We start from the raw sequence: 27,198 nt of genomic DNA, 5'->3' as shown, positions 1-27,198 counted from the left end.
TCATTTCCTCGATAGAATGCGTAAGCCTCACCATTGTGTTCAGCCTTTTCACGAGCACTTTGCAGTTTGCACATTCCGGTAGCCCTGATAAGTTTCTTCAGTCAGGTTCATCATTACTTTACTTGAACTTTCCTGAATCTTCTGCGTCAATGCTGACCTTACCTATTCTTCGACTTCAAGTTTTTTTTTTTTTGATAGCATAGTTCTCTTTTGGGCATGACATGCTTTGTGTTTGCTTAAATAGCATGTTTCCTCATTCAAAGTAGATGAATCTTTGAGATGATGAATGCAAATTTTCTTTAGGACTAATGGACTATGGCTATGGCTTTAATATAAGATCATTGACATATGAAGAGAAGAAACAGATATATCTTATTATATGTAATTGGAAAAATGAAACATCGACGACAGAAAGAGAATATTAACTTGGGGCTCAGCGCTTGTGACATGTTATTATCAAGCAAAGACTCGTTTGAAGTTTGAACAAATAATGCCTGCAGGACTTTCATGTTCATAGTGTGAAAACTTAAGTATAATATTCTGGAGATGAATCTGCTTGAGATCATTTCCACTTGCTCGTCCAATAACAAGGTTTCCAATAATAGCATTTTCATTTTCTTATCGTACCTTTTCTGATGGGTAGGAAATGAATTTCTTTTTTGTTAAACAAATGGTAATTGTGAACAAGAAAAGTTTCCCCATATATAAGGCATCCCCATGCCTGGAAACCTAGTGCCAATGAGCTCTACCATGTCAAATGTCACCTCTTCTCTTTGTAAAAGTAAGGTAGAGGATGAGGTCATGGGTTCAAGATCTGCTAAGTGCGTAACTTACCAATTAAAAGAAGAACAAGAACAAGAAAGTACAACATCTCACCCAGAGCATCCTTGACATCAGGTGACACCAAATATGCAAAAACTATGCTGCCTGAACAAATTCAGACCATTGCCAAACAAATGGAAATGACCAACCAAAACAAAGCAATCTTGAACAAATTAAATAACATTAAAATACTGCCATTCATCATATTCGAAAAGGGAAAAGAAAAAGTCTAAGAAACGCACATATACAATCAATTCTTAAACAAAAAGGAAAAAGATACAACTAAATGATGAACAATTGTATAGTTTTTTTTCTCCCACTCAAAGAGTAAAGTACATGAAGTCAAGGATATGCTGGATTTATTCACAAGATACAAATCGATCACACAAGGTATGAAATTCAAAAGGAAAGCAAGAAGCAGCATACCCTTCAGAAACATGTATATGAAGCATGTTAAGATCAGTACACACCACACTCTCCACTAAACTCTACACCCAGGCCTGTAATGTCAATTGTAGCAATCTACTATTATGCTGCTGCAGCTTCATAAGCTTGTTAATTCACTTCTCCATTACAAGCTTAGATTTATTTTCCTATCATTCCTTTACAAAACAACGAAGTTACAGAATGTTAATTTTTTTTTCCTTTCTCTAAAACTCAAGCAACAACGTTTGCAGGTTTTTTCTCTTGGAGGGAGATCACAGTTTCAAAAGCACCAACCAAGGCCTTAACCTTGCTCTTCCGGGCTTCAACAAGTTTACTTGCTGTTTCTTCTATTACATTATTAAACAAACCCTGAGCATCTTTCTTCCCCTGCACATCTTGATGCCTCAAAACAACTTTTGGTGGATCAGCTTCCATACTCTTTGTGTCACCATCACCTCTACCTGTCCTTTTAAAGCCTCTCCTTCGGGCATTGGCCTTGACAATTTGGTTCTCCCCCAACATTCTACCTTGCCTAAATTTAAGCCTCCTCGGACTGTTATTTGCAGACTGAATATCAACCACCTTCCCCTGCCTGAACTTCAATTTTGAAGGTTGGGAGTTTTTATCTTCAGAAAAAACCATCCCAGCCTTTCTGGGCCTCCCTTTGTATCCCTCTTCCAAGGTGTCTGCTTCTTCAGTATCCTCAAGTTCACTATTTTCCAAGGGTGAGTCATCTTCTGCTTCACTCATTGTATATTCAGACTCCTCTTGATATTCTTCTTCATGGGTTGAAGAAGACAGAATATTTGGGAGGGATGTAGACTTCGGTGATGATGATAGAGCATGTGACAGTTCAATTGCAATTCTTTCATTTTGAGCAGATTCCAAAGGTTTGTTCTCAGTTTCCACCTTGATGACATACAAGGTTTTCTCTGGGACCTCTTCATTGTTGGGTTGCTTAGGTTCAGCTTTTCTAATCTTGTTCTGATTCATAAGGGGAGACACAACTTTCTTGTTCCTGAGCTTTCTTTCATTTGAATTTGCAACTCTATTGACAGAAGAATTTGATGACAATGAGGCTTGTGTGGAAGCCAGGCCTTTCTTTACAGCTACTCTATTGACAGAAGAATTTGATGACAATGAGGCTTGTGGGGAGGCAAGGGCTCTCTTTACAGCTACTCTATTGACAGAAGAATTCGATGACAACGAGGCTTGTGGGGAAGCCAGGGCTTTCTTTACAGCTACTTTTAAGGTCCCCGTCATCTTGCCAATCTTGACATCACTCTTTCTTAGGCCACTTATACCTCCTGAGGAATTAGGAGAAGACATTGGTTTCACTGCCACAGATTTTGGCTTCAAAGGGGTAGCATGTTTTGCGGACAAGTTTAAATCTTTAGCTTTTGAAGAACCTTTTCTCGAAGAAGCATCCACCTTTTTGGGAGATGATGACACTTCTGCCTTCATGGGTTTTTGGGTATTAGATTTATGTGTGTTTGAATAAGGTGAAGATTTAAACTTGACCCCTGACATCTTCTTCCTCTCTGTCAGAAATTTACTTTCTCCAGGATTTTTGCTGCCAGGTGATTTTGTTGACACTTTCTGTTTAATGGTCTGAGGAACATCAGATAAATGGGTTTTGGAGTCAGGTGAAGGCTCGAGCCTGACCACTGTCATCTTCTTCATCTCTGGCAGATCCACTCTCACTAATGGGTTTTTGCTGTCAGGTGGTTTTTTTACAACTTTTTTCAGTATAGGACGTCTTGCCTTTCCTTCAAATGCATGTTTCCTCCCATATTTACAAAAATCATGACAGGAACCAGTAGACACCCTGAGATAATGAGGAACAATTTCTCCACTGTTTAAAGAGCTTGCTTTTCCCGTAGAGTTTCCTCTCAAACTATTCCCATTTGGCTTAATTGTCTCTGGGGTCGCTGGTAAATTGACATTCTCCTCAGCCATCAGGTAGGAAAGAGATATACGGAACAAAACTCACAAGAGAAAACCCTGATAGCCAACAGAAAGTATATTATATTAAGGCAAAGGAATAATACATGAAGAAAAATCAACTAAGCTAATTGAACAAGATATGATTGTGGTCAAAGAAGAAAAGTATATATATGTTGCATTAAAATAAAATATACATACCAAGATCAAGTCAAAATTTTGAATTATAGACAACTCCAAGCAGGAAATATTTCCACAAGATCTTTAACCTGAAAACAAGAATAAAAAAGATAAAATTACATCTATGAAGTCATCTTATAAATTAAAACAAATATTGTGTTTTAAATTTTGAGGAGATTAGATACCAAATGAAAAAGGTAATAAAATTATGAGCTTCCAAAAGAAGAAGAAGGAGAAGAAGAATAAGAAAGCTGTAAGCATTCAAAACCAATTCTATATTATGGCTGAAAATTTTCCCAGAACACTAATAATAATAAATACTTCTTGTATCTCACTTCTGAATTAAATATTCTAGTTGGCAATATCAATGGAAAAAATCAAACACCTCTGGCACATTAAATCTTAAAAGTAGATATCAAAGGAAATTTACATTGTTTTCTCTTTCAATTTCTTTTTTTTTTCTGCCCAGTCTCTTTGGACCAAAGAAGAGCACAATAGACACTTAATTCTTGTATGATCAAGTATTTACATGTAGCGTATCAAAAAAAGATCAAGTATTTGAATGTAGAAACAAATGAGTAAGCGGAAAGTAATATTAAACAGAAGAGATAGACAAATGGGATCCTTTAACAACCTCAGAAAAAATCATTAAAAATCAAGAACAACTCAAGTATCAAAACGAACACCTCAAATATCAATCAGTCCCATATAACAATATAACCCACTAATAAAATGTTGGATCTATCATAATTCTGCAATTTTCAAGTCCCCTACAGTATAACACATTACAAATAGTTCCACAAACTCCATTGATTTAATGAAAGGCAATTCTTCTAAATAATTGAATTGAATTCTCAGTGAAATGAACATCAAAAGATTCATTTCTTTTAACAAATATCAGGGAAAAAACAACAGAAATTGAAACATTCATCTTAGGGGAAACAAAAAATATATATGCATCTCTGGTTGCATTCTAGGGAGCAAAGAAGTCGGTGTTAAATTTAACAAATACCTATCAATGAGAACTGTGCTACACCAACGATATCACACCCAGACCAACACAAATCAATTACCAAAATATCATTTTTCTTCAAACCCATCTCCAGAAATCAGAAAGTGATCACAACCCACATCACAATATCATTAAAAAAAGAACATAAAACAGCTGTTCATAGCAAGAGTCAAAGCTAAGTATATCCTTCAGAGAAGACAAAAAAGAACCATTCTACAAGCAAAACCCAATTCCAAAAACCCCACAGAGAGAGAGAGGGAGAAAGAAAGACCAGATTGTCAAGAAAACGCACCCACAACACGAAACCAATAGTGCAGAAGCGGTGGTGCCTTGTCAAAGCTTTATGTACACCCAAACCCACCATCAAAATCTCAACTTTCAGCGAACCCATGTGTGTAAAGGACGAAAAGAAACAAAACACATGAAATTCTAAAAAAAAAAAGGCTTTATAAGTGGGGCAGAGAAGGCAGAGCCTGACCCTGAAAACACGTACAAATACAGATATACACAATACAGAAGATACTTCTTTTATAGGTTGCCTCAGCTAAAAAGGCTGCTTCAACAAGAAAGCGAAGAAAAAGCAAAACCGAAAATATATGAATGAACGCAAATAAGGCCTACCTGAAACTGAAAGGCAACGATCGTAAGAGAGAAAAGCCACCCTCTTTTCTTTTCTTTTCTTTTTTGCTTTATCTATAATAAAGAAATACTACTATTATATATATTTTTGGGATTTGCTTAAAGAGATCGTGCAAGCAAGCAACTGTTTCTGTTGATATGCTATGCTATAGCTTCTTTCTATTTTTCTGGTTGGGTGGCGTTTTCTTCTCTGCTCTCTCTCTCTCTCTCTGCGCGTATGTTACAGAATCCAAGACACAGAGAAACAGGTCCCACAGGGTAACTGAAGCATGGGTTTAACTGCTTATGACCAAATTTATAATGTGACAAAGTGTTTATTTCAAGGTTTATTTATTTATTTATTTTTTATTATTAATTGATAGTTGCCGAGTGAGAATTGAAAATATCTTGAAATATCACATAAGTTTTTCTTTAGAAAGTTTTTTATTTAAAGGAAAGTTACCATGTTTTTGGTATATCTAGATATTTAGTATGTGTTATATCTATTTTTTTTTATAGGAATTTCATATCTAATTGTTAATTAGATTCTCCCTTCTACCATATACATAAATATTATTCACACATTTTATGTGCATTTCTAATCATTTTTATTTTTTTACTATAACTGATATAAATAATTAAATATTAAAAAAAAGTTAGGGACATAAATTTGTAAAGAAAACTCTATATTTAGGTGACCATAATGACATTTATCTGTTAGGGGTTAATATCTTAAAAGTAAATAAAAATAAGTTGGATGGTGAAAATTTTGGTGGATGACAACTTATCTTGAAGATGAATATGAATTTTGTTTTGGAGGATTTTCATTTTTTTATTGGCATAATCTATTATTAATGGCTTGAGTTTTCAAGAATGGTAGAATGATTATATATGTTAACATCACATAATGTTGTAAAATAGTTTATAACTTTAGCATTTTCTTTTAAGGAGAATTTTAAATAAAAATTATTTCCAAAAACATTTTGCCCAACATACTTTCCACATCAATTTTGGTTTTTGTTGCCGTTGATTCGTTGAACCTTAATACTGATACAAATACTATTAGTTCATGTTAATTCACATATATATCATATAGGACTATTTATCTGTATTTTAAAAAAATCTGTATTTAGAAAAAAGACAAAGAGATTGTTTTAGAAATATCCCACACTAGATCCTCTGAAATTTGTTTAATTAATGGCCTGTTTGGATGGAGGGGGGAAGGAGTGGGAGTGGAGATGAGTATAGTAGAGTTGACTAAAAATAAGCTAATTTTATGCTAAATCTACTATATTCTCCCTCCCTCCTCCTCCTCCTCCTCCTCAATTCAAACGGACTATAAATGATATTTCAAAAAGGCTGTGACAACCATGATTTTTTAGGGTCTTTTTCATTTTTAATTTCGAAGTTACTATTACGTGAGAATAGGGCTTGTTTGGAAATCGAACTAAAGATGAATCTTCAGGTCTAAATTAAAGTCAATTTGGAATTAAAAACTAAAATGTCATTGCTGAGATCATTTCATTTTCTTTTTGTAATTAATAGGTTAAAATGCTAGAAAGCTATGTTTTAACATTTTTTAAAGGTGGCCTTTTTTATATTAGAGAAAAATATATCTATTTCTATTTCTAAGATGCTTTCGACATAATTAAAAACAATACATATTTAATTTCTACTCGTCATTATTAAAACAGTTTTTCTTTTTCTTTCTAATCACTAAATGTGCACCTTCATTGTGAAGAAATTGATACGAACCCCATTTATTTTTATAAGTGACGTTGTAGACAATAATCTTTTCCTTCATGACTAAGAAAAATATGATAGACGAATATTTTAACAACGTGATACACACACAGACACACTATATATGAAAATTAAGTTGCACAATGGTTTCATTTTTCCTCCCTAATTATAGTCAAGCTTTTTATTATATTCCAAAAACTTCTTTTGCAATTGCATTTAGAAGAGTCATTTTCTAGCTGCTGGCATTTCTTAGAAAATAACAAGTGGGAAACATATCTTCTCCCTTCCATCTTTTTTTCTTAAAAAAATAAATTATTGCTTTCTTTTTTTGGTATTTCACACCTTTGATCTTTATATAAAAGTTGAAAATTACAATTTCACTTTATATTAGGGGGGGAAATCACCATTAAAAACAATTGGGAAATTTTATTTCTTATAGTAGTTTACCCTCCCTTTTTTATTTTTCCCTCTTGTTTCAAAAGCAATTTTGCAAATTGAAGACTGTAGTAATTTAATTGTTAAATTTGTAATACAACAATACAAGGGGGTTGGGGGTTGTAGTGTAAAGGGAAAACTGAGGTAATTTTGGAGGGCTTTCGCAATTTTAAATATGTTATTTGGGCGGCTGGTGTCCCCCACATAAAAGCAAGGTGTGCATATTTACATGCTACCATGTTCTTTCTTGTTAAATATTCTTATTTTAAAATATTATACCGTTATATTTATAATTTTTTCCTTTCATATTCTAAAGTTCTTAGGATAATTTTATTATATAGTTCTTAAAATTATATCAATTCATTTTAAAATTTATGGAGTAGTTTTCACAATGTCAACAATATTTATCAATCACTATTTTGACATCTATTTTAATAAAATTTAACTTACTAATTTCAAAATAATTGATATAATCTTAAGAACTCTCAAAGATATTAATTTAAATTGCAAACTCTAAGATTTGAGGCAACATCCTTATAGAATTTAGGGCAGGAAAATTTTTTTATGACTTATTTCATATAATTTGTGATTAGTGCAATATTATTTCTATATAAATTTATCATTAATTGATACTACTTTTATTTATCAATGATTATAATATGTCACTTCAACGAATATAATTTTTTTTAAGAACAATGATGAAAAATTGTATTTCATTTGAACTTATTGTAAATTTTACCATCATTGGCAGTTGGCAATGATAATATTATATTTTGTAACCAAAGTTTCACGGTCTGGTCCTAGCTCTCATTCATGTGGACCAACTTATCAAATTTATGGAACAAACGGGAAAGCTATGGAGAAAGGAAAATAAGTAAATAAACAAACAAATAAAGAAGAAAAATAAATCCAGAACTGCAATTATATATAAAATTAAATTAACGCAATAGATCTTTATATATATATATATATATATATATACAAAGTAGAAATTCTACTATAATCTAATTTAAATGTATATGTATGTGAAACTTCCTTCTGGAGACTTGAATTCCGGTCCTTACCCCCCACACTCTATAAACATTTATATGTAACAAATCTTTGATATAGTTTCTTATAAATATTAAAATTTGACCCACTTGCTCGGTAGCAAATTGTGAAATACTGTTATAAAAATACTATATAATTAGGAGTTTGAACAGTTACCTGTTAGTATTTCTTTCTTTAATCAATCCTTAATAACTGAGATAATGTTAGTCACGTTTCAGTTTTTTTAATGCTTTGTCGGAGAGCAAAACTTGAAGAAACAGGATCTCATCAATCAAAATTTTTTTTTTTTTTTTTTTTTTAAATTTCCTACGATTGCAATCACTAGGGTAATTATTATTATTAAATAGACAGCTCACAAGTCATACCTCACGGATACTTAAATATTATTAAAAAATTTAATCACTTGCCTAAAACTTAGTTGGCAGCATTTTGAAAGTATATTAGGGAAGAGAAATTCTAAGTTCAAACCAGTAGGAATAGAACTTACCAACAACTTAGATGGCATCATCTTGAAATTTTGAACTTTATTTTTACCTTTTAATTTGACTTCTACATGAATTGTATGCACATTTTTGCCTAGTTTGCTTAATCTATTTCCTTTCAATAAGATCTCCCATTCAAAATTTACTAAGATCCAAACTCCAAATTACTTCGAGTTCAAAGTTTTCCCCCTAATGTATGGTTTCTCTCTCCTTAAATAGGAGCACATATGTTAAGATTGTAAACTTATTTAACTCCAAGAAAAATTAAGTGACTTTGCCATTGATTATAATAATTATATAGCATTTCGATATGCAATAGTACTGTTTTTTATAGGATTTTTTTTTTTTTTACTTTTTTTTTTTTATGAAACTTTTGTAGGATTTTTTAAACATTGATGACCATGGCAGTTAAATTCACAATCCTACCTAAGATAGAAAAGACCTTTAAAACTATATCATAAAATTCTACCTAAGATAGAAAGGGTCTTTAAAATAGTATAATGAAATCAACTCAAGGATCATAAAATCTTACAAACTATTAAAACGCCTAGTAGTAATATAGCAATAAGATATTACATTATTATTATTTTTTTATAATTCAATAATTGGGGTGGAAGAATTCGAACATCGGATTTCTTATTTAGAAATACTAAAATATGTCAACCAATTGAGTTACAAAACTCTTAGTCAATCACAACTTTAGTACCCAAATTTAATTATATGGTATATAATATATGATTTTTTTTTTTTTTTTTGAGAAAGTATAATATATGATGTTAGTGACCCATCACACGTAACATAAAAATAAATTTAGATTATTTGTATTGAATGATGTCATTTCAAAGTTTTTTTTTTTCTTCATTAATCATGTATTTAATTGGCGTTTACCAAATTATCTAAGCCCAAAGAAAAATCCTTTTTTTTTTTTTTTTTTTTTGAGAATCAAGAAAAATCCTTCTTTATATTACAAAAAAACAGATCTAACCCTGTACATAGCTATAAAGCTATAAAGTTGTACTTTAATTGATGAATAAGACACAATGAAAACACACTTAATTGACTTACTGCTACATCATTATCATCAAAATCAAAAACATGATTGGAAGTTCGCAACATAAAAATCTAGATAACACTTTCTAGTGTCTGCTCCACTTTTAGCATCCAAACCTATGTGGGAAGGACCTTCTTGGCCTATGTAACCATATCGATTTTCTTGGCAAGTTTTAGCCTATATTTTCCACCACCCAAGAAAAAGGAAATACGTGATGTTTGATGTTCAGCATCTCACAATTCACAAACTTGGAGGATGTGAACGAAGGAGAAGGACCAGGTGGGGTTTCCAAGGAAAGTGATACCTTTCTTTGTGGGCAAAAAGTCGTGTTCTTTAAGGACGGAGGACCAAAAAGAAGGTGGTTGCATCAGTATAGTATGTGAAGGGCATGCCCGAAAGCTTTGAGAAAGTTGTGACCAAATTGTGATCAGATAAGCAGAAAAGGCAGAAAAGAGACAAAAGAGTAATAGGAAAATCACCTTGGATTCTCACTCTCTCTCTCCAAAGCTTCAGGTCTAGCATGTTCTTCAATATAATTTAATTATTACAGTACATGAGAAGCCCACTCTTATCCATACTTCAACGTGCAGGGCCACAATAAAACTCAAACTACTTATTAGTCCATTTATTTATCATAAGCCTACCGACATAATTTTTTCAAAGCTGCTGAAAACGGATAGGAGTTGGAGCTCAGTAATTCATTGCCTAATCAATAATTATCAAGGACTTGGTTCAAGACTAGCTCTCCATTGCACTAGATTGGTCACGATGCCAATATGTATCTACTTTTGGCAGTGTCTAGTGCACTAAACCTAAGCTTTACCGAATTATTAATGGATCTTGTTATCGGGTGCCTTAAGGGCAATCATTAAGATAGGATTTTCAATGTAGTCGATTCACTTTTTCTAGATGGCCAAGCAAACTAACTTTTACTATTTATCCTGCTTCCCAATATAGACGGGATTCATTTTATGGTCATGTTAATAAGTGTTATGGTCATGTTAATAAGTGTTTTAAGGGCACAGATTAAAGACTAATAAATACTAAATTATAAGTTGTAATGCATAATTTAAAAAAATAAATAAAATACACATATTAATAATTTATTGACTTACACACACAAATTTATTGTGGCAGTGTGTATTTTTTTGGATATATGTGTATTATTTGACTTTAGTTTCAAAAGTGTATAAAAATATTACTTCCTCCGTCTCACTTTGTTTGTTTTGTTTGAAAAGTCAAACTTTTTAAGGGAACATCATTTATTGTCTTATCTACCTTTTAAAAATTTATAAGTTTCCAAAAGTACCCTTAAATAAATTTATCAAAAAATTGAATTATTAATAAAATAGGAGTATAATAAGAACATTAGTAAATTAATAACTTTTATTTTTAAAAACAGGACAATATTTTGGGACATCTCAAAATGAAATAGAGGATAAACAAAGTGGGACGGAAGGAGTATTTAATAAAGCATTAAATGCATCTTAACCATTGCCCTTAGGACATTCATTAATAAAATCCTTCATTTTATTATTCTTAACAATTATCTCAGGAGCATCTGATAATATTTTTCATTGTCAATTGTTCTAAGAAACGATCAATTTAATCGATTAATCATTATTCTAGCACATGTCACTTCCTTAAGTTATGAAAAATGTTATAAAGAACGTTGTCTATTACATTACCCTTCATGTATATTTTATCAAATAGAAGAACTCTCCCTCTCCCCCTTATGTTTATTTATATTTATTATAAAAACATATGGTGTGTTTGTGTTTGTGTCCGTGAATGATGCACGTGTCCATCAAATTATTTTATTTTATTTTTATTTTTGGCTGCTTGTCCATCATCAGCAAATTGAAAATGAAATAAAAATGTCATTGTATTTGGTATGAGAATTTAGTTGAGGTGGATGACCGTCCAACTAAAAGTAGGTTTATTAGGATCAAGAAAATCAATGCTTTCTTTCTTCCCAATTGATTTTTTTTTAGACATGTTAAATGGTCATGAATTGCATTCACTAGAGTAGATTTCCTTTTCCTTAACTAGGACAAAGGCTTAATTATTTTGCAGAGAGTAAACGTTGACCAACTGTGTTTACTTCTTGTGTTGAATGTGTCTTCCATTTACCCGCAAAAGGTGTAGAACATGTGTTAGACTTGAACCCCGTGACAGCATAATTATGTTTATCTATAAGCACCTAACTTCCATCAATTTATAATAAGTATTCAACATTCAAGAATTGCTTATAAATTTTATCTGCAGTCTGAAGATTTTATTAAGCCTTTTGAAGGTGTGTAGTAATCAAAATGCCATTGAAATCAAACTTCAAAAGTGTTGAAATAATAATAAACCATGAGTCCATTCTATGTTGCTATTATGTTTATTAAAACAGAACATAAAGCATTAACGGCCCAGGCCAGGACCAGTGAAGTAGGAAGGGATATGCACATACTCTTGGTTCTTCTTATGTGGGTCTTTGTATGCAATTATGCAGAGAATGTCCTGAAGCTTTGTATGCTTAACAATGGTAAGGTACATAACCAGGGCCCCCTACCAGAAAGACCCAATGTAGTTGGGCTCCTACCAACTGCGCTTATTCTTTATTTGGTTGGTGGGTTAGGTCATGAAACATTGAGAGGACCAGACTTGTAAAGAAGAATTTCCTTTCACAAGCAAAACACTCTCGGTATTGGAACTACTTTTCACATTTCAAATTTAAGAAAACAGAACATTGGTTAAATAACATCCTTATAACCTAAATATACAGGAAAAATTGTAACCCTAAGAGGTGCAATCTTCACAAGTAAATTTTAATTCATTGTGTGTCATCGTTTCCTGCCTGAAACAGTCTTCTTTACGGCTCCCACTGAGACTAAAAACTGATCAAGGGATGATAAGGTCTTCATGTCATCTGGAGGGAAGTAACTGGCAGCCTTTCCCATAAGTGATGCGAAGAGAAGAGAGAGTGAAGGCCATGTGGCATAACGCTCACCCAAGAGGTCATCAAGAAATGCGAATGCAGCTAAGAAATCAGACCTGCTTGCATTTATTGGAGCAGCAAAATGAGCAGGAATTACTCTCTTGAACCTCCAGTCCCGTGCAATGCCATCAATCCAGTCCCTGACCTGAATTTCAAAGCACATTTGATTGTCATACATTCTTTTGTTTCAGTGAAATGACGGTGTACTTTCAAATCACCATTAAAAACTCAGTCACAACACTCAATTCAGTTTCACTACTATAATTTAGTGTGTCCTCATGAAAAACATCCAAGGGTAATTAAAAAAAAATCCACAAATCCTCTCTTTTAAATGCCTCTTTTGGTTGGTTCAGTTGCAATTAAGTTATAGTATTCAACATCTAGGCATGAGTGGTAGTTCAATGTTTCTTATGAAATGCTAAGGCATATAAACCACCCTGTTATGCATATATTTGGTGTAAAAATGATAGGTAGCCACACTAACCAATGTTTGTCAAAGAGAGGAGCAAAACCTGGCACTCCCATCCAACACCACCACCCCCCCCCCCCCCCCCCCCCCCCCCCCCCCCACAACAAAAAAACATAAAACAAGAAAAATTCTGCATTGGACTAGGGTAGCTACCTTTTCAGGAACTTTGCTGAACACCAAAGTCTTTACAATGGGTGAAACAATCAACTTTTGTGACATCTGAGCAAAGCTAGCATTAGGCTCCAACAGATTTGATGGACCAAGAAACAAAATTTGTAGAACCATTCGTTCCCACCCTGCACCAAAACTCAAGTCTAACTTAATACTTGTGATAGGTACATACACTTAAGTTGCTTTCACATTTGTCTTAAATCCACTAACAAACACCAAAGAATGTGCTATTTGGATTTCAATAGAGGACTAACCTTTTTGACGGTTCCTCATGTTGTCAACAATTGGTTCCTCTGGAACTTCCTTTCCTTTACTAAGAATTTTAACAGCCAAACCATTCTTTGCAGATGCTAACAAGGATTCTTTACTTATGCACTCTGGTGGCTGCCTCGGTACAAAAATTACAGCATCTGTTACAAGTAGTGTTCTTGAACGCTTATGATAGAATGCTACCTCCACATATGGCCCAATTCCTGAAATACTCCACAAGCAAATCAATTATCACTACTTTTGATTCATGAAAACATAGTTAAGGTAGTTGATGCATAGTTTACATTACCAACTTCTGGCGAGCTTAGAATTTTATGTTCAATCTCATCAGCCCACGGGGTTGATGAGTCCTCATCTTTCAAGGTTTTAGCACGAAAAATACCAAAAAACTCAAGTGGCAAATTCAAGGGCCAACTCCATTGCCTTGGGGCCACCCATACCTGAGCCCGAGGGAACTTTCTAGAAAATGGGCCAACAAATATTTTATGCTCATAAGCAAAAGTAGGCAGGACAATGTATTCTACAGGAGCTCCTAACTCCTTCACAAGCTGGCAAAAGACCAAGAGGTCATCAATAAGACACAAGAAATCCATAGAAATGCAAGATATGCAGAATTTTGGAGGCCAAGACTAAAATAACTTAGATTGAAAGTGTAAAAAAGAGGGATTAAATTAGTATATTGAGGAAGATCTTGTATATGTGATGATTATGACTATTGACTTTTCCTGGACCAGTCAATCTTTCTTGACGAACAATTTAGATTTTAGAGTAGGTATCACGTAAGGGGCTGGTTATATTGCATTTTGGAAATACTTTTCTTCCTTTTGAGAGAGAGAACAGTTAACTTTGTTTTAATGAAAACAGGGAGGCATTATCAAAATGTTTTGTAATTGATGCCCATATAAGTGATTAGGGTCTTGCTGTGCTGATTTTAATGTAAAAAATGTGACCATGATATCTGTTTAAGTGATTAAGATCTTGCTATGATGATTTCAGTGCAAGAAATGTGACCACATTTTATCTATTCACACTCCCTATTTATAAATTATAATACATTGCAATCAACTCAACTAAACAAAACTTTATGTAAAATATTTGGACATAGCTACATAATTCTCTGTTGCCATTTTCCAAAGTGGAGTTCTTAGATAGCCTTGAAAGAATGACCGGTATCATTCAGCACAGAAATAATTTGATAATAAAAGATCCTTTTAAGTATTTAAATTTATTCAACAAAAAATGCCGTAAACAACCCAAATAATAAAACTAATTATTCAAAAATCTGAATTACAAGTAGCCAAGTTTTACATGCCAAAAAAAGAGTATAAGAAATTTTTTATGCATTTGTATTTCAATTGCCTCCAATCTTAATAGTATTCATATTATATAGATTAACAAAATTAAAGAAAAAGATGGAACCTGAATACACTCCTTGGTTGGAGCAATCGGGGCATGGACCCATAATCCACCAGATTTGAGTTTAATGATTGTCATTCGAATGTTCGTGGACACACTACTGAATCCTAATGCTTGCTCTTGTTCGAATAGCCATATGCAGCCCTTCACAGCCTAAGAAAGATATTAATAGAAGGGACATGTTAGTGCATAAAAGCAGAACTTCTAACTACATTATACATTATCATATGATATGACCAGTTTATTACTTCAAGTTATGGTTTACTTTTCAATTTGGAACTAGGCTCTTAGCATGCTTAATGAAATATCAACCTAGCATTTGAAAACGCAAGCAGACAAGGAGAAGGAAACCATTCTTTGTTTAGGCATATTTGTTCCTTTTTTCTTGTTCATTCCTCTGGTACTGCTTGTATTCAACTGTATCTAATCTATTGTACTTTTCAATCAAGATTGCACCATTTGATACAGATTGATGCAATGATTTCTGATTCAGAATGCTGAACCTACCGATCTAGAAAAATTCTTATCATCCTTATACATTAAAGCATCATATAGAAAAACTAAAGCACACCACGATCCCAACCTATAGAGTTTACTTAGGCTACCATCAAAGGTTCCTCAAAACAAATAAAATATAGAGGCTATACTTAAGGTACCTAGAGAGGTTATGTTAAGTGGTGGCTTTGGAAAAGAAAGTCTAAAGTAAATAGATTTGACTAAGGATATGCATGATGGAGATATAACTAGTGCTACAAGAAATGAAGGCATCACAAATAAGTTTCCTATCACCATTGATTTGCATTAAGTTCATATCTTTTTGCATTGGTAATGAATGAGCTCACTAAAATCGATTTAAGAGAAAGTCCCTTGGTGTATGCCTTTTGAAGTTGATATAGTTTTAGTGGATTAAACAAGACAAGGAGTAAATCTCAAGTTAGAAATTTGGTAGGACGCTTTGGAATCTAAAGGGTTTCGATTAAGTAGGACTAAAACAGAGTACATATACATTTTAATAAAAGTAGAAACAATGATGAAGGGGCTATAAGACTTGATGGTCAAGAGATACCACTTTTGATATCTTGGATCAATAATTCAAAAAATGGAGAGATTGAAGAGAATGTGAACCATAGGATAAGAGTAGGGTAGATGGAGTGGAGAAGCACATCAAGAGGATTGTCAATTGTGTCATCGTAGAATACCTATTAAGTTAAAGGGACAGTTTTATAAGACTTCTACAAGATCAGGTATGCACTATGGGTTGAGTGTTGGGTTGTTAAGAAGCAATATATTTATAAAATTAGTGCAACTGAAATGAGATATTAGGGGTGGCTCCTATTGATACAAAAAAAAAGGAGAGAGAGTTGCTTTAGATGGTTTGGTCATATTTAGAAGAGAGCAATTAAATGAACAAGTGAGTTGATTCAAGTTGAGGTAGCAAAAAAAGTGCATAAAGAGCAAAGAGTAAATATCACTTGAGTTCTGTCAAGAGCAGGGCAAGGAAGGGAAATTCAACATAACTTTCGTACTATCAGCTTACGTAATAAATTTCCATTGTTATAGAGTTAAAAAATAAATTTCTGCATCTTAAAGATGATAGATCCTCCATGATTAAAACTTGCTTAGCTGTTTTGACAGAGAATCATTAAAATATCTGGCAATCAACCAAGTGGTACTTGGACAAGCTGTAACCTATGAAAGAAAATGGAAACCACTTTCTATGTATTGGACCAACAAAGTATGCAAGAAATCATGCACAGTGACTGCAGTGGTTAAGTGAGTTCATGAACCATTTTTTGGAAACTCTATTTCCAAAATCATGTTTAAGGAATAGTAAAAACAATATGTGGTAAGTTGCGATTGGTAGTGTATAAAGTGGAACACAAAAAATGGACGGAAGGATTTGTATTCATATTTTAGAAGCCTTGAAATACTGGCAAAATCTTACCACATATAGACACCACACTATCTCCCCCTAGTAAAATCATATGCTTGCCAAAGCCATAATTTGGATTAACTAAGCAAGCATAAGGGAAACCATGACAAAGAGAAAAGTGATAAACTGATAATAGACAAATCACAAACCACAGAAACTTATTAGACCACTCAGTTGAACATAAACATATAATACAAAGATCTTAAAAGATAGAAAAACAGTTCCCCTTCTTAATAAGTGAAGCCAATAAAGAAACAGCAATCAAAGCAATACAGACAAAGGCAATAAAATGAGACAAAGCCAGCTTGGTAACAATGAGAAAAATCCTAAGAAATTCAATATTGGAAGCTAATTCCAATAAAATGAAGAGAAAACAAAGAAGAAATTAAGAAAGCTAGCTAAGAGAAACATTAAAATGAATAAAGTGAAGTTGAAGGCAAAGAAGCAGACCTCAGTCCTTAGAGTGCTCCTGTTGAGAAAAGGGCCAAGAGGGAAAGGAAATCCAGTGAAGTTGAAATAAAACCTGCCACCACGATTGGTTGTGGTTGTGGCTGTGTTGGTGGCGAGGCTTGCTGAAGGAACCACCAAACTGATGGCATGATCTGCATCTCTTCTCTTGTTTCTGGGTTTTAGCTGCTTCAAGGAGGACCCAGCAAGGAAACTACAATTTGGGTCTCTCAGAGAGACTAGGTTCTGCTTTTGCAAGATAGAGGATTTTGGGGAAGGAACAGCAACGGTTGCCACCATTTTTTTTGAAACCCAAGCCCTCTTTTCTTTACCATAAACTAACTAACTAACTAACCAGTTGGACTGTTGGAGTTTGTACACAGCAGAATCTAAGGTTTCAATTCCAGGTTGTGTTTGCGACACGTGGGTGATCTATGTTGGAATGTTCTACGTGGATTTTTAGATTTATTGTGGATGATGGAGGGAGAAAAAAAAGAAGAGATCACGTAGAAATGGAAATCAGCAGAACTTTCTAGAACCGTGATTTTAAATTAAATTTTTTTTTTTAATACGACTGTTAGATCCTCAATTCCTCATAAATTGCAACTAAATAATGTTATGGATACAATATTTTCTTAATTGTTGATATGATTTATTATAATCGGAAAAACATTGCCTTTATTTAAGTTATTATTAACACTATTTTTATTATGTATCAAATTATCAATCACATTAGTAGTTTGTGAAACAAGTTGTATGGTTTGCAACCAAAGCTGAGCATTTCTTAGTATTATTTGCTTCTCGCTCTAAAGATTGAACTTACTTTGCACTTTGCACGCTATTGAAGGAAATGTTATCTCTAATTTTTATTCAAAAGTTTGGTAGGGTGTTGAATACATGCATAGCATTACATATTTGCCTTTGGCTTAGGTGGAGATTTGGCTTAAATGTGGAAAAGCAATTGGTTAATGTCTATGTCTAAATGAGGTCATAGCATCATACCAAACAAGGTTTTCAAACCTGGATCGGACGGTGAAAACTGAGAATTGGATTGAAATCCAGTTTTTTAAGCATAGAGAACCGGGCATATGTGGTAATTCCATGAACTCCTAAAACTAGGGTTGAACCACACAAATCGGTGGCAAGAACCGTGCGGTCCAACCCCTTAGCAATTTTTTTTTTTAATTTAAATTTTTTTTTTTTATAAAAACAACTTAACACAATTTTATTCTACTTAATTAAATTATCCATCTCTTACAAAAAATAAAAAAAATATATAATTAAAATTCTTCAAAAATATTCAACTTTACTTCAAAAATTAATCATAAATTTTAATGTTTTCATGGTTATTATTTTATTTTATTAACTTTCTTATTTAATTATTAAATATATACTTGAAAATCATTAAATTTCCCTCACATATATAGATATATTAGCCAATTTTGCTAGTTTTATAAATTTAATATCTATATTTAGGCTTTAATTAATTATTAAATTAATTATGACGTTATCACGATTCGACCCCGGTTCGACTTCAAAAACCTTGAACCTCTTCTTTTTACGGTTTAATGAACAGTTTGGATCTGAAAACCTTGATACCAAATACATTTAAGACCAACAAGATGCAAAAAAAAAAAAAAAAAAAAAAAAAAAAAAAAAAAAAAAAAAAAAAATTGGGCGGACAAGATACATATGGGAAGGCAATGCACACAAGTTTTTGATGCATGACAATCAAGTGGAAAATAAAAGAACAATAAATTAAAAGATAAACCCTAAGCAAGAAACTTCAGCATCAACATCTAAGGCGTTAGGAATTAGCTCCCATTAGAAAATCTCCAATCTAAAATTTCATTAATCAATTGTCTATCCTCAAATATAAAATAGACCAAAAGTTTATACAGAGTTAAAGCTTCTAGGAAGTAAAAAGATGAAAGATAACAACTAATGGAAACTAATTCTAATCGAACTCAAATACTGTTCTTTATCTAATTTCAAATCTAAGCCTTATTTGAATAAAAGTTTACAACTATCCAATTTCCTATGAGATAAATACAAAAATCTGAAAATATAAATTCTAAAATAATTTTGGTTTTGCTCTTACATCGGTTTCTACTTGTTCAATCACTGGAACATTTAGTCAATATTATAGCAGATATCTTGGAGCGTCTTCAATCTTTTTCCTTTTGGAAAGCCTCTCATCTCATGTACATAGGCAGTAGCATGCAATGTTATTTTATTTTGATTGCCTACTCTTGCTAGTTGGGCTTGTGATTGTAACTTTCCGTTTTAGGCCCCTCAGATGGAGACAGAGATGAGTAGTATTCCCGCTTTGATTATGGAATAAGAATAAAGCTTCTTATTAGGCAAAAAAACAGGGTCAAGATGTAGCACTGTGCTAGCCACAATATTCATGGCCTCCACTAATACAGCTCATTCCTGAATTCAAGGAATTACCAGATTTATACAATGGATATATATGACCTTTTCCCCACACCAGAGCTAGTTGAAGAACCATGGTCAAAATTACACTGTCCAATAGACAAGCTGTTCAAGGGAAATGTTGTTACACTGCTGCAAATTTTTAATGAACCAATCTTGCTCAGACTAACCAGACATAAAATACAGCAACTAAAAAACAAAACTATAGAATCATCAGAACAGCTTTACCTGTCGCAACTTCAAATTTCATAAATCCAGTTTTACAACATCCACCATGACCTCTATTTTCTTTTTCTTTTTTTCTTTTTGAAAAGTAAAATAATTTCATTTGAGAGGAGCTAGGGCAAATGCACAAAATATGCAATAAACCACTCTTAAGAAACTATACTCTTAAGAATTAAATGATCTAAAAACTCCAGAAAAAAAGATACAGGGTTCCTACCCAAGGTAGTCATCAAATGATTCAAATCATACAAAGATCTTAAAGCAAATTGCTTAAGAACATGATTTAAAAATTCAACCCCATCAAAAGTTCAACTGTATCAAAAGTTCAACTGTTCATCTCTCACTAAATTGTTCACAATACTCATTGATACAGCTTTCCATTTCTTGGAACTTATGTTACGATAAAATCTTTCTAGCAAACATTCTAGCATCCATTGCAGTCTCCGGCATAACCCAAACCACCCTGAATAAAGTACACACAAATGACCAAATATCCTGAGCCACTGACCTATGCTATGAAGTAGAAGGTGCTCTATGGACTCCCCTCTATTCTTGCACACACAACACTGGTCAACAATCACAAGACCTTGTTTTCAAAGATTGTCCACTGACGACCCTCGGTGATTTGCCCAATATAACAGCAAGTAAAACAGGAAAAGAGAAAATAAAAGAAAAGAAGAAACAACCTTCTGAGGCACCTTAGCACCCCAAATGCTCCTCTAAGGAATAGAACTCCTCTGGACCCTCTCAAAAGATCATAATACAAACTAATTTCAAACTTTCTACAAACTGATCCTCTATTTGACCAGACAGAAAGTTGAATACAACAAATCAAACAAGACAAGAACACAAACAAATCCAGTAAGCTATCATCTACAGCCACAAAGTCATTCAGGAGGTGTAAAATGCAAAGAACTCTGCCTGTGACTTAAACAAATAATTATAAAGAGGACATAAACCAATATTAAGTTGCTTGATCCCAAATCTATCATCAAACAACTATAATTAAATTACATAACAAATATTCCATACAAACAAACACCCAAGCTCTTCATATATGGTCTTCATGCTAATTACCTATTACAACTGTATAAATAACCATGGGATATCCACAATCCAACTATGTCTAGGAAAATGAAAATTCACTTCAAGAATTGGATGCACCAACACTATAAAATTTCAGTAATTAATATCACAGCCATCATAGCAGCCAGTTTCTAAAAGCACTAAAAATGAATCTGAAAATGAAAGTCTTGAATGGTACTGACATTGAGTGTCTTTCAAAGGGAAGCATTGGGGCAGCCTTACAGTGGAAAGTCGTCAAATTATAAGTTTCATGGTTCTTTGGATAGAGAGGATGCATTTTTATAGGAGCAAACATCAATTCACAGCACTTGCAAACCCCAAATAGCATCTCAAGTGATGATTTCTCTCACAAGCCAATCCAGACTAGGATATGCAAAGTACAGAACGAGAAATGACGGGAGAGCAAACAGAACTGTGACAAGTATGTACAAAGCCAAGATGGCTGCACTAGCAGGTATTGCATAGAGGACGATCAGAAGAAATATAACAACCAATGGGAATTTAGCCGTCAAATGAACAAAGAAAATCAGCGACTTCCGAAGGGAAGAGTGTAACGTCTCCACACTGAGATAATTACTGAGACGACCATGGTCATGGTGGGATCCTGGTGGCTCAGGATGACGAATATATTGTCCCCTCCTGAGGTTACCATTGCTTACTTGACCTCCCATTGGCAAATTTCCATTTGTAGGCCAGAGTGATTGTTGATCCCTAGTGAAGGAAGAATGAGACTTCACTCTGTCACCATGCATGCTCTCAACCATCCAGAGAAGAAAGTAATTCTTGCGAGGAAACTTGAGATTTCCCCTGTAAACCAGACGGAAGGATAAGAGATTGCACCATGGGCAGGAGATAAAGAGTGGAAGCTGAATTGGTAGAGTGGGAAATTTCACAACAGCCCATTGCAGTCCCAGAATGCAATTTTTACAAAGGGTATGGCCACACCATAAGACATACGGTACATTTTCAACGATGTTAAAGGATTCCCAGCATATTGGGCACTCTAGTCCTTCCTCTCTGCTAGCAATAGAAGAAGCCTCATCATCAGAGCATTCAGAAGCAGCTTGGGTTTGGTTAATAGAGTCATTTTTCAGTCCAATATTTCCAGCTATGCAATTGGATGCAAAACTCCACATTTTAGTATTTGAGGAACAATGACCATAAAAATAACATCACTTGCTAAGTTTGCCACAGAAACCTTGAACCAAGGTGTCTATTACCATAATGACAACTAGAAACACGTTGCTCCAGAAACTTAACCTGAAAGAGAAGATACAGTCAAGCAAATCATCTAGTCTGCAGCATATGGGTAAGAGATAAATTACTGATACACAGTAGTTTAACATGGTATCAAAGTAAGAAGTCCCGAGTTCGATTCATGTCTACTCCACTCTAACTCTCATTTAAAATCTCACGTGTTGAGCCTCACCTATTAAAAGGGAGTTAGAGCCCACATGTGAGAGAGTGTTAGAATTATGCAGTTAAATGATTAAATTTACCATTTTCATCTTTAAACTTTTGGAGGAATCAGTAAATTAACAACTACATAAGAAATACTAGTAGTTGCTTCAGATCGAAATTCACAATTCCCAACAACATATACTGCAACATCTAAAAGATCCCTCTATCAAAGCAACGCCTGAACCAGTTATCAGTAACCTAATTTCCACAACAAAACTAATCCCCCAATTCAATTTCTAGAACCACAACCAAGTTTCAAATTGACACAAACTACCGAAGGGTCAAACTTCGAATCAATAGTGCAAAAAAAAAAAAAAAAAAAAAAAACAGTTTTTTGTTCGTTTTGACGAATACCCATTTCAAAATCCAACCCAATTCCAATATGGGTCTTTGGAAATTAGCCTTTCCAAAAAAAAACCAATGCAGAAACGCAAGAAATAATCACCATAATAAAAGCTACAAACCCATACCTGAAAATCTAGGACAGAAATGGAGCCAAAAAAAAAATGAAATTGGCAAAGGATCTATACAATTCAAAGCATGATAAACCATTATTAATAGTAAAGCTAAAAAGCTAAGAGTATGAACAGGTAAAAAGAGAACTGAGAGACGATCTTATATTCTTACCGATTTGTTGGGTTGAAGCGCTATTTTGCTAAGAGAGAAAAATAAAATAAAATAAAATAAAATAAGCTCAAGCGGGTTCAGAGTCAATTCAAAACCCCAAATCCAATCTCTCTCTTTCTTTATTTGTCTGAGGACTCAGAATCTTGGGCTATAGCTGAAACTTGTGAGAGCGTCGACGATATGAGGGATAAACTACTTTTTCTATTTCACTCATTTTTCAAAAACACTTCTTTACACTATAATTTCATTAATTAGAATATTACTTCACTGTTAAATTTTTTTAATATTACTTTACTGTTAAATTCATATTATTACACTGTGCTTCCATCTCTTCCCTTCAGTTGTGTGTCCTCCCCCCTTTATGGTATCAGGGCCACTCTTTTCTGGCCGGTGATAGCATGGTTGTGTTCTCTGTCTCTCTGTCTGTGTCTACTCGAAACTTTGATACTCCTTTGTTGTGTTCCCTTCTTACCGTCGTTGGCGCCACCCTAGTCGTAAAGAATTTCTAGAACCGAATTGTAAGGCCCGTTTGAGCCAAGAGAGGGCATGTAGGGCATGAGAGGTATAAGGCTGGTTAGAGTATGTGTTACGAAATGCAATGGTTGTGAGAAAAACATGATAACTGAGTGTTGAATCTAGGATAGTATGGATAGATTATGGAGATCCAACTCCTTTGTCAGCTCTAGGACTGGTTGTCCTCCTGATATTGTAAATGAAGAAGATCACACTATTGATGATAATGAGTTGATCCCTGATTTTCGTAATTGGAATATTCCTAAAGTTGATACAAAAACTGTTTATAAAACTAGTTTTGTTGAGAGTGCTTTTTATTCTGCTTACAAAGTTAGAACTGTTGAACAAATATTTTCTATTTCAAAAATTCATGAAAAATGCTGTTTGTTTTCTAAAAGAAATATTAATGAATTCCTTGCTGCTAAAAAATCCAGTTATTTGCATATTGGTATGGTTCAAGTTGTTATTAAACCACTCACCCGAAAGGGTATTAATGCTTTTGTTCTTATGTGTTTAAGAGATGCTAGATTTAAGATCTTTAAAGATAGCATTCTTGGTATGATTACTGCTTCTATGTATGATGGTCTTGTTTATTTTAACTGTTAACCTGATCTTACTCTTACTTTGGATGATCCTAATATTGTTAAAGCTTTGACATTAAATATTGCTTCATTTGGTTATCACAAGGAAGAAGGTAATAAGCATTTTGCTTTGATTTATCGCATTTATTATAGACTGTTGGGTACTCAAATAAACACTGGTGCTAGGATTCCAAAAGAACCTTCTGGAAAAACTATGTTAATTCAATGTTCAACCCCTAATGCTAAAATTCAAGTTCCAAAAATGATTCAATGGCAAGATGTTAAGCTTCCTAATGATTGGTTGTTGGAACAAGAATCCCCTCCTACTAAACCTGTTTTTGATGAGCTAGATCTCACTCATATTCAACAATATCTTGATGGTACTGTTAAAATAAGTTTTCAAAACCATCCACCTTTGAGGATCAACGAAGGAAGACATTCCTTTGCTGGATCTGAAAGTATTTCAAAAAGAGATCAAGAGATCAATGAATTTTTGCAAAGGAGTTTTGAAAAACCCACTGATTTAAAGATGAAAGGTGTTTCAAGTGATAAATCCCAAATTAGCACTCCTTTTTACTCCACCAAAGCAGAATCTTCCTCTTCATATGGCAGAAATGCTAGTGAAGAAGAAGATGACACTAAATTTGTTTGTCCATCTGATTCTGATTTTCCTCCTATTGAAAACCCTGTTTACCAAAATCAATTAAGAGTTTTGACTATTTTGGATGAAAGCTTTGAAGTTGATTTGGTTTCCTTGTATAATGAATTTATGCTTGCGAAAAACAGAAATAAAAGAAAATATTTCCAAAATAATTTTACGCTATCTGAAAAAGATCGTGTTAAAAAAAATGGTTAGAAAAGATGAATCAATTGAAAAAACATATTTTGTTTTTTGATTTTCTTGTAAACCATTATGTTTCAAAAGATGAAGTTTCAATACAACATTTAAATGTGATGAAAAAAAATAAAATTTTGTTAAAGAAAATAAAACCATTGTTAAGTCTACTCATCCTCCTCTTGAAACAATTTTGATAACTACTAAGAAGGATGAAGTCAAGGCCTCTCCTTTCAAAATTGTTAATGATCAAACTCCCATTGTTAGTCTTATTGAACAAAACAATTTTATTAATGAATCTTTGCATATTATTAGTCAATAGCTTGACCGTATTGAAGAAAAAATTATTGAAAAAACTGTTTCTCTTGAAAAATTTGTTTCTATTAAAACTAAGAAACCTTTGATTGATTTACCCAGTCAAAGAGAAAAAGTTATGTTTAAAACTTCTCATTCCAAGACTCTTGAAATTGTTGAAAAAATGCTTTCTGATTTAAAAGTTAAAACTGAGGGTACTTCTACAAGTACTCCGATTGCTCGAACCACTACGAGTACTCCAGCTGCTCGAACTATTTCTAAAAATGAAATTGTTTCTGAAGAAAATATAGATTCTGATACTGTTTCTTCTGTTTTTGCAAAAAGGATTTTTGATGATGATTTACCAGAAATTAAAAGATTTGTTGGAAATTCCAAACCCATGTCTTTTACAAAGAACTGGTATTCAAAACCCACTCCTCCTGATATGCAGTTTGAAGAAAGATCTTTTCAAACACAGTTTTCTGTCTCTACTGATAAGCTTTATGAATGGAATATTGATGGTTTGTCTGAATAAGAAATCATTAATAAAATGAGTCATATGTCTATGGTTGGTATTGCTTATCAAAATAACCATGATCTTGATCAACCTGAAATTGTTAATTTACTTGTTACTGGTTTTTCTGGTACTCTTCGTGGATGGTGGGATTCATATATTACTGAAGAATCTAGAGAGTCTATTAAACATGTTGTTAAAAAAAATGATGAAGGTTTGCCTATTTTTGATGAAAGTATTGGTCGTGGTATTCCTGATGGTGTTAATACCTTGATCTATACTATTCTCAAACATTTTGTTGGTACTCCATCCAATATTTCATCTCGTGTTTTTGATTATTTAAATAATTTGAGTTGTCTTACTATTTCTGATTACAAATGGTATCAAGATGTTTTTACTTCCAAGGTGATGCTCTAGAAAGATTGCCACAAGCCTTATTGGAAAGAAAAGTTTATTGACGGTCTGCTTCTTATCTTTGCTCATAAGGTAAAACAAGAGTTAATGGGTAAAAATGATTCTATTGATTATGATAATTTAACCTATGGTGATATTTTCAGTACTATAAAAAAACTTGGTATCAATATGTGTGATGATGAAAAATTGTTAAAACACCAATTAAAGAATAAAAGAAAAGCTAAATATGAAATGGGTAATTTCTGTGAACAATATGGTTTGCCTCCTATTGCTCCTAGGCAAAAAAGTAAAAAACTTGATAAAAGCCATAAAAAATATAAAAAATATAGAAATAACTTTGTTAAACCTAATGATTTCTATGCTAAGAAGAAAAATGTTTCTAAAAGATATGATAAACATAGATCAGGTAAAAGTAAATGCTTTAACTGTGGTAAACCTGGACACTTTAGTAAAGATTGTAAGGAAAAACTTGGTAAGTTGAAAAACAAGTTCAACATGTTAAATACTGATGATAAAGAGCAAGAAGAATTATTTAGAATCCTTGACTCAAACAACTCGTCTGATTCTTTGGAAGATGATTTTTCTTCTTCATCCGATTCTTCCTATCAATTTGCTAATAATTCTTCTAGTTCACCTAATATTAAAATTGGTTGTAGAGATTCTTGTTGCAATATTGTTAAAACTGTAAATACTCTCACTAAGAGTGAAGAAGATGAAAAATTAATAATTCAACTGATAAATCAAATTCAAAATC

At 33.2% G+C, this 27,198-nt stretch overlaps 3 protein-coding genes across 7 annotated transcripts; all 3 read right to left on the bottom strand.

The window, feature by feature from the left end:
* Positions 1-1,109: 1,109 nt before the first annotated feature.
* LOC126713648 (uncharacterized) lies at positions 1,110-5,297 on the bottom strand. Of its 4 annotated transcripts, none has more exons than XM_050413463.1 (4): positions 5,006-5,297; positions 4,677-4,863; positions 3,394-3,461; positions 1,110-3,252 (listed from the first exon to the last, which is right to left on the bottom strand). In XM_050413463.1, the coding sequence occupies exon 4, from the start codon at positions 3,205-3,207 to the stop codon at positions 1,480-1,482; it is 1,728 nt and encodes a 575-aa protein (XP_050269420.1). In that variant the 5' UTR covers positions 3,208-3,252; positions 3,394-3,461; positions 4,677-4,863; positions 5,006-5,297; the 3' UTR covers positions 1,110-1,479. The 4 variants fall into 4 exon arrangements, with proteins under 4 accessions (XP_050269420.1, XP_050269423.1, XP_050269421.1 ...); XM_050413466.1 differs by having other exon boundaries at positions 4,677-4,759; XM_050413464.1 differs by lacking the exon at positions 4,677-4,863.
* A 7,159-nt stretch (positions 5,298-12,456) lies between these two features.
* Positions 12,457-17,822, bottom strand: LOC126713647 (uncharacterized). Its single transcript, XM_050413461.1, has 6 exons — positions 17,459-17,822; positions 15,079-15,228; positions 13,949-14,207; positions 13,644-13,862; positions 13,372-13,514; positions 12,457-12,894 (listed from the first exon to the last, which is right to left on the bottom strand). Exons 1-6 carry the CDS (start codon positions 17,753-17,755, stop codon positions 12,595-12,597), a joined length of 1,368 nt encoding a protein of 455 aa, XP_050269418.1. The 5' UTR covers positions 17,756-17,822; the 3' UTR covers positions 12,457-12,594.
* Positions 17,823-21,105: 3,283 nt separating this feature from the next.
* LOC126713646 (uncharacterized) lies at positions 21,106-23,516 on the bottom strand. Of its 2 annotated transcripts, XM_050413460.1 has the most exons (3): positions 23,294-23,516; positions 23,137-23,190; positions 21,106-22,465 (listed from the first exon to the last, which is right to left on the bottom strand). In XM_050413460.1, the coding sequence occupies exon 3, from the start codon at positions 22,339-22,341 to the stop codon at positions 21,535-21,537; it is 807 nt and encodes a 268-aa protein (XP_050269417.1). In that variant the 5' UTR covers positions 22,342-22,465; positions 23,137-23,190; positions 23,294-23,516; the 3' UTR covers positions 21,106-21,534. The 2 variants fall into 2 exon arrangements, with proteins under 2 accessions (XP_050269417.1, XP_050269416.1); XM_050413459.1 differs by lacking the exon at positions 23,137-23,190.
* Positions 23,517-27,198: the final 3,682 nt, after the last annotated feature.

The sequence above is a fragment of the Quercus robur genome, chromosome 2 (genome assembly GCF_932294415.1).
Source record: "Quercus robur chromosome 2, dhQueRobu3.1, whole genome shotgun sequence".
NCBI lineage: Eukaryota > Viridiplantae > Streptophyta > Magnoliopsida > Fagales > Fagaceae > Quercus > Quercus robur.
This window is presented reverse-complemented; position numbering and strand designations above follow the sequence as displayed.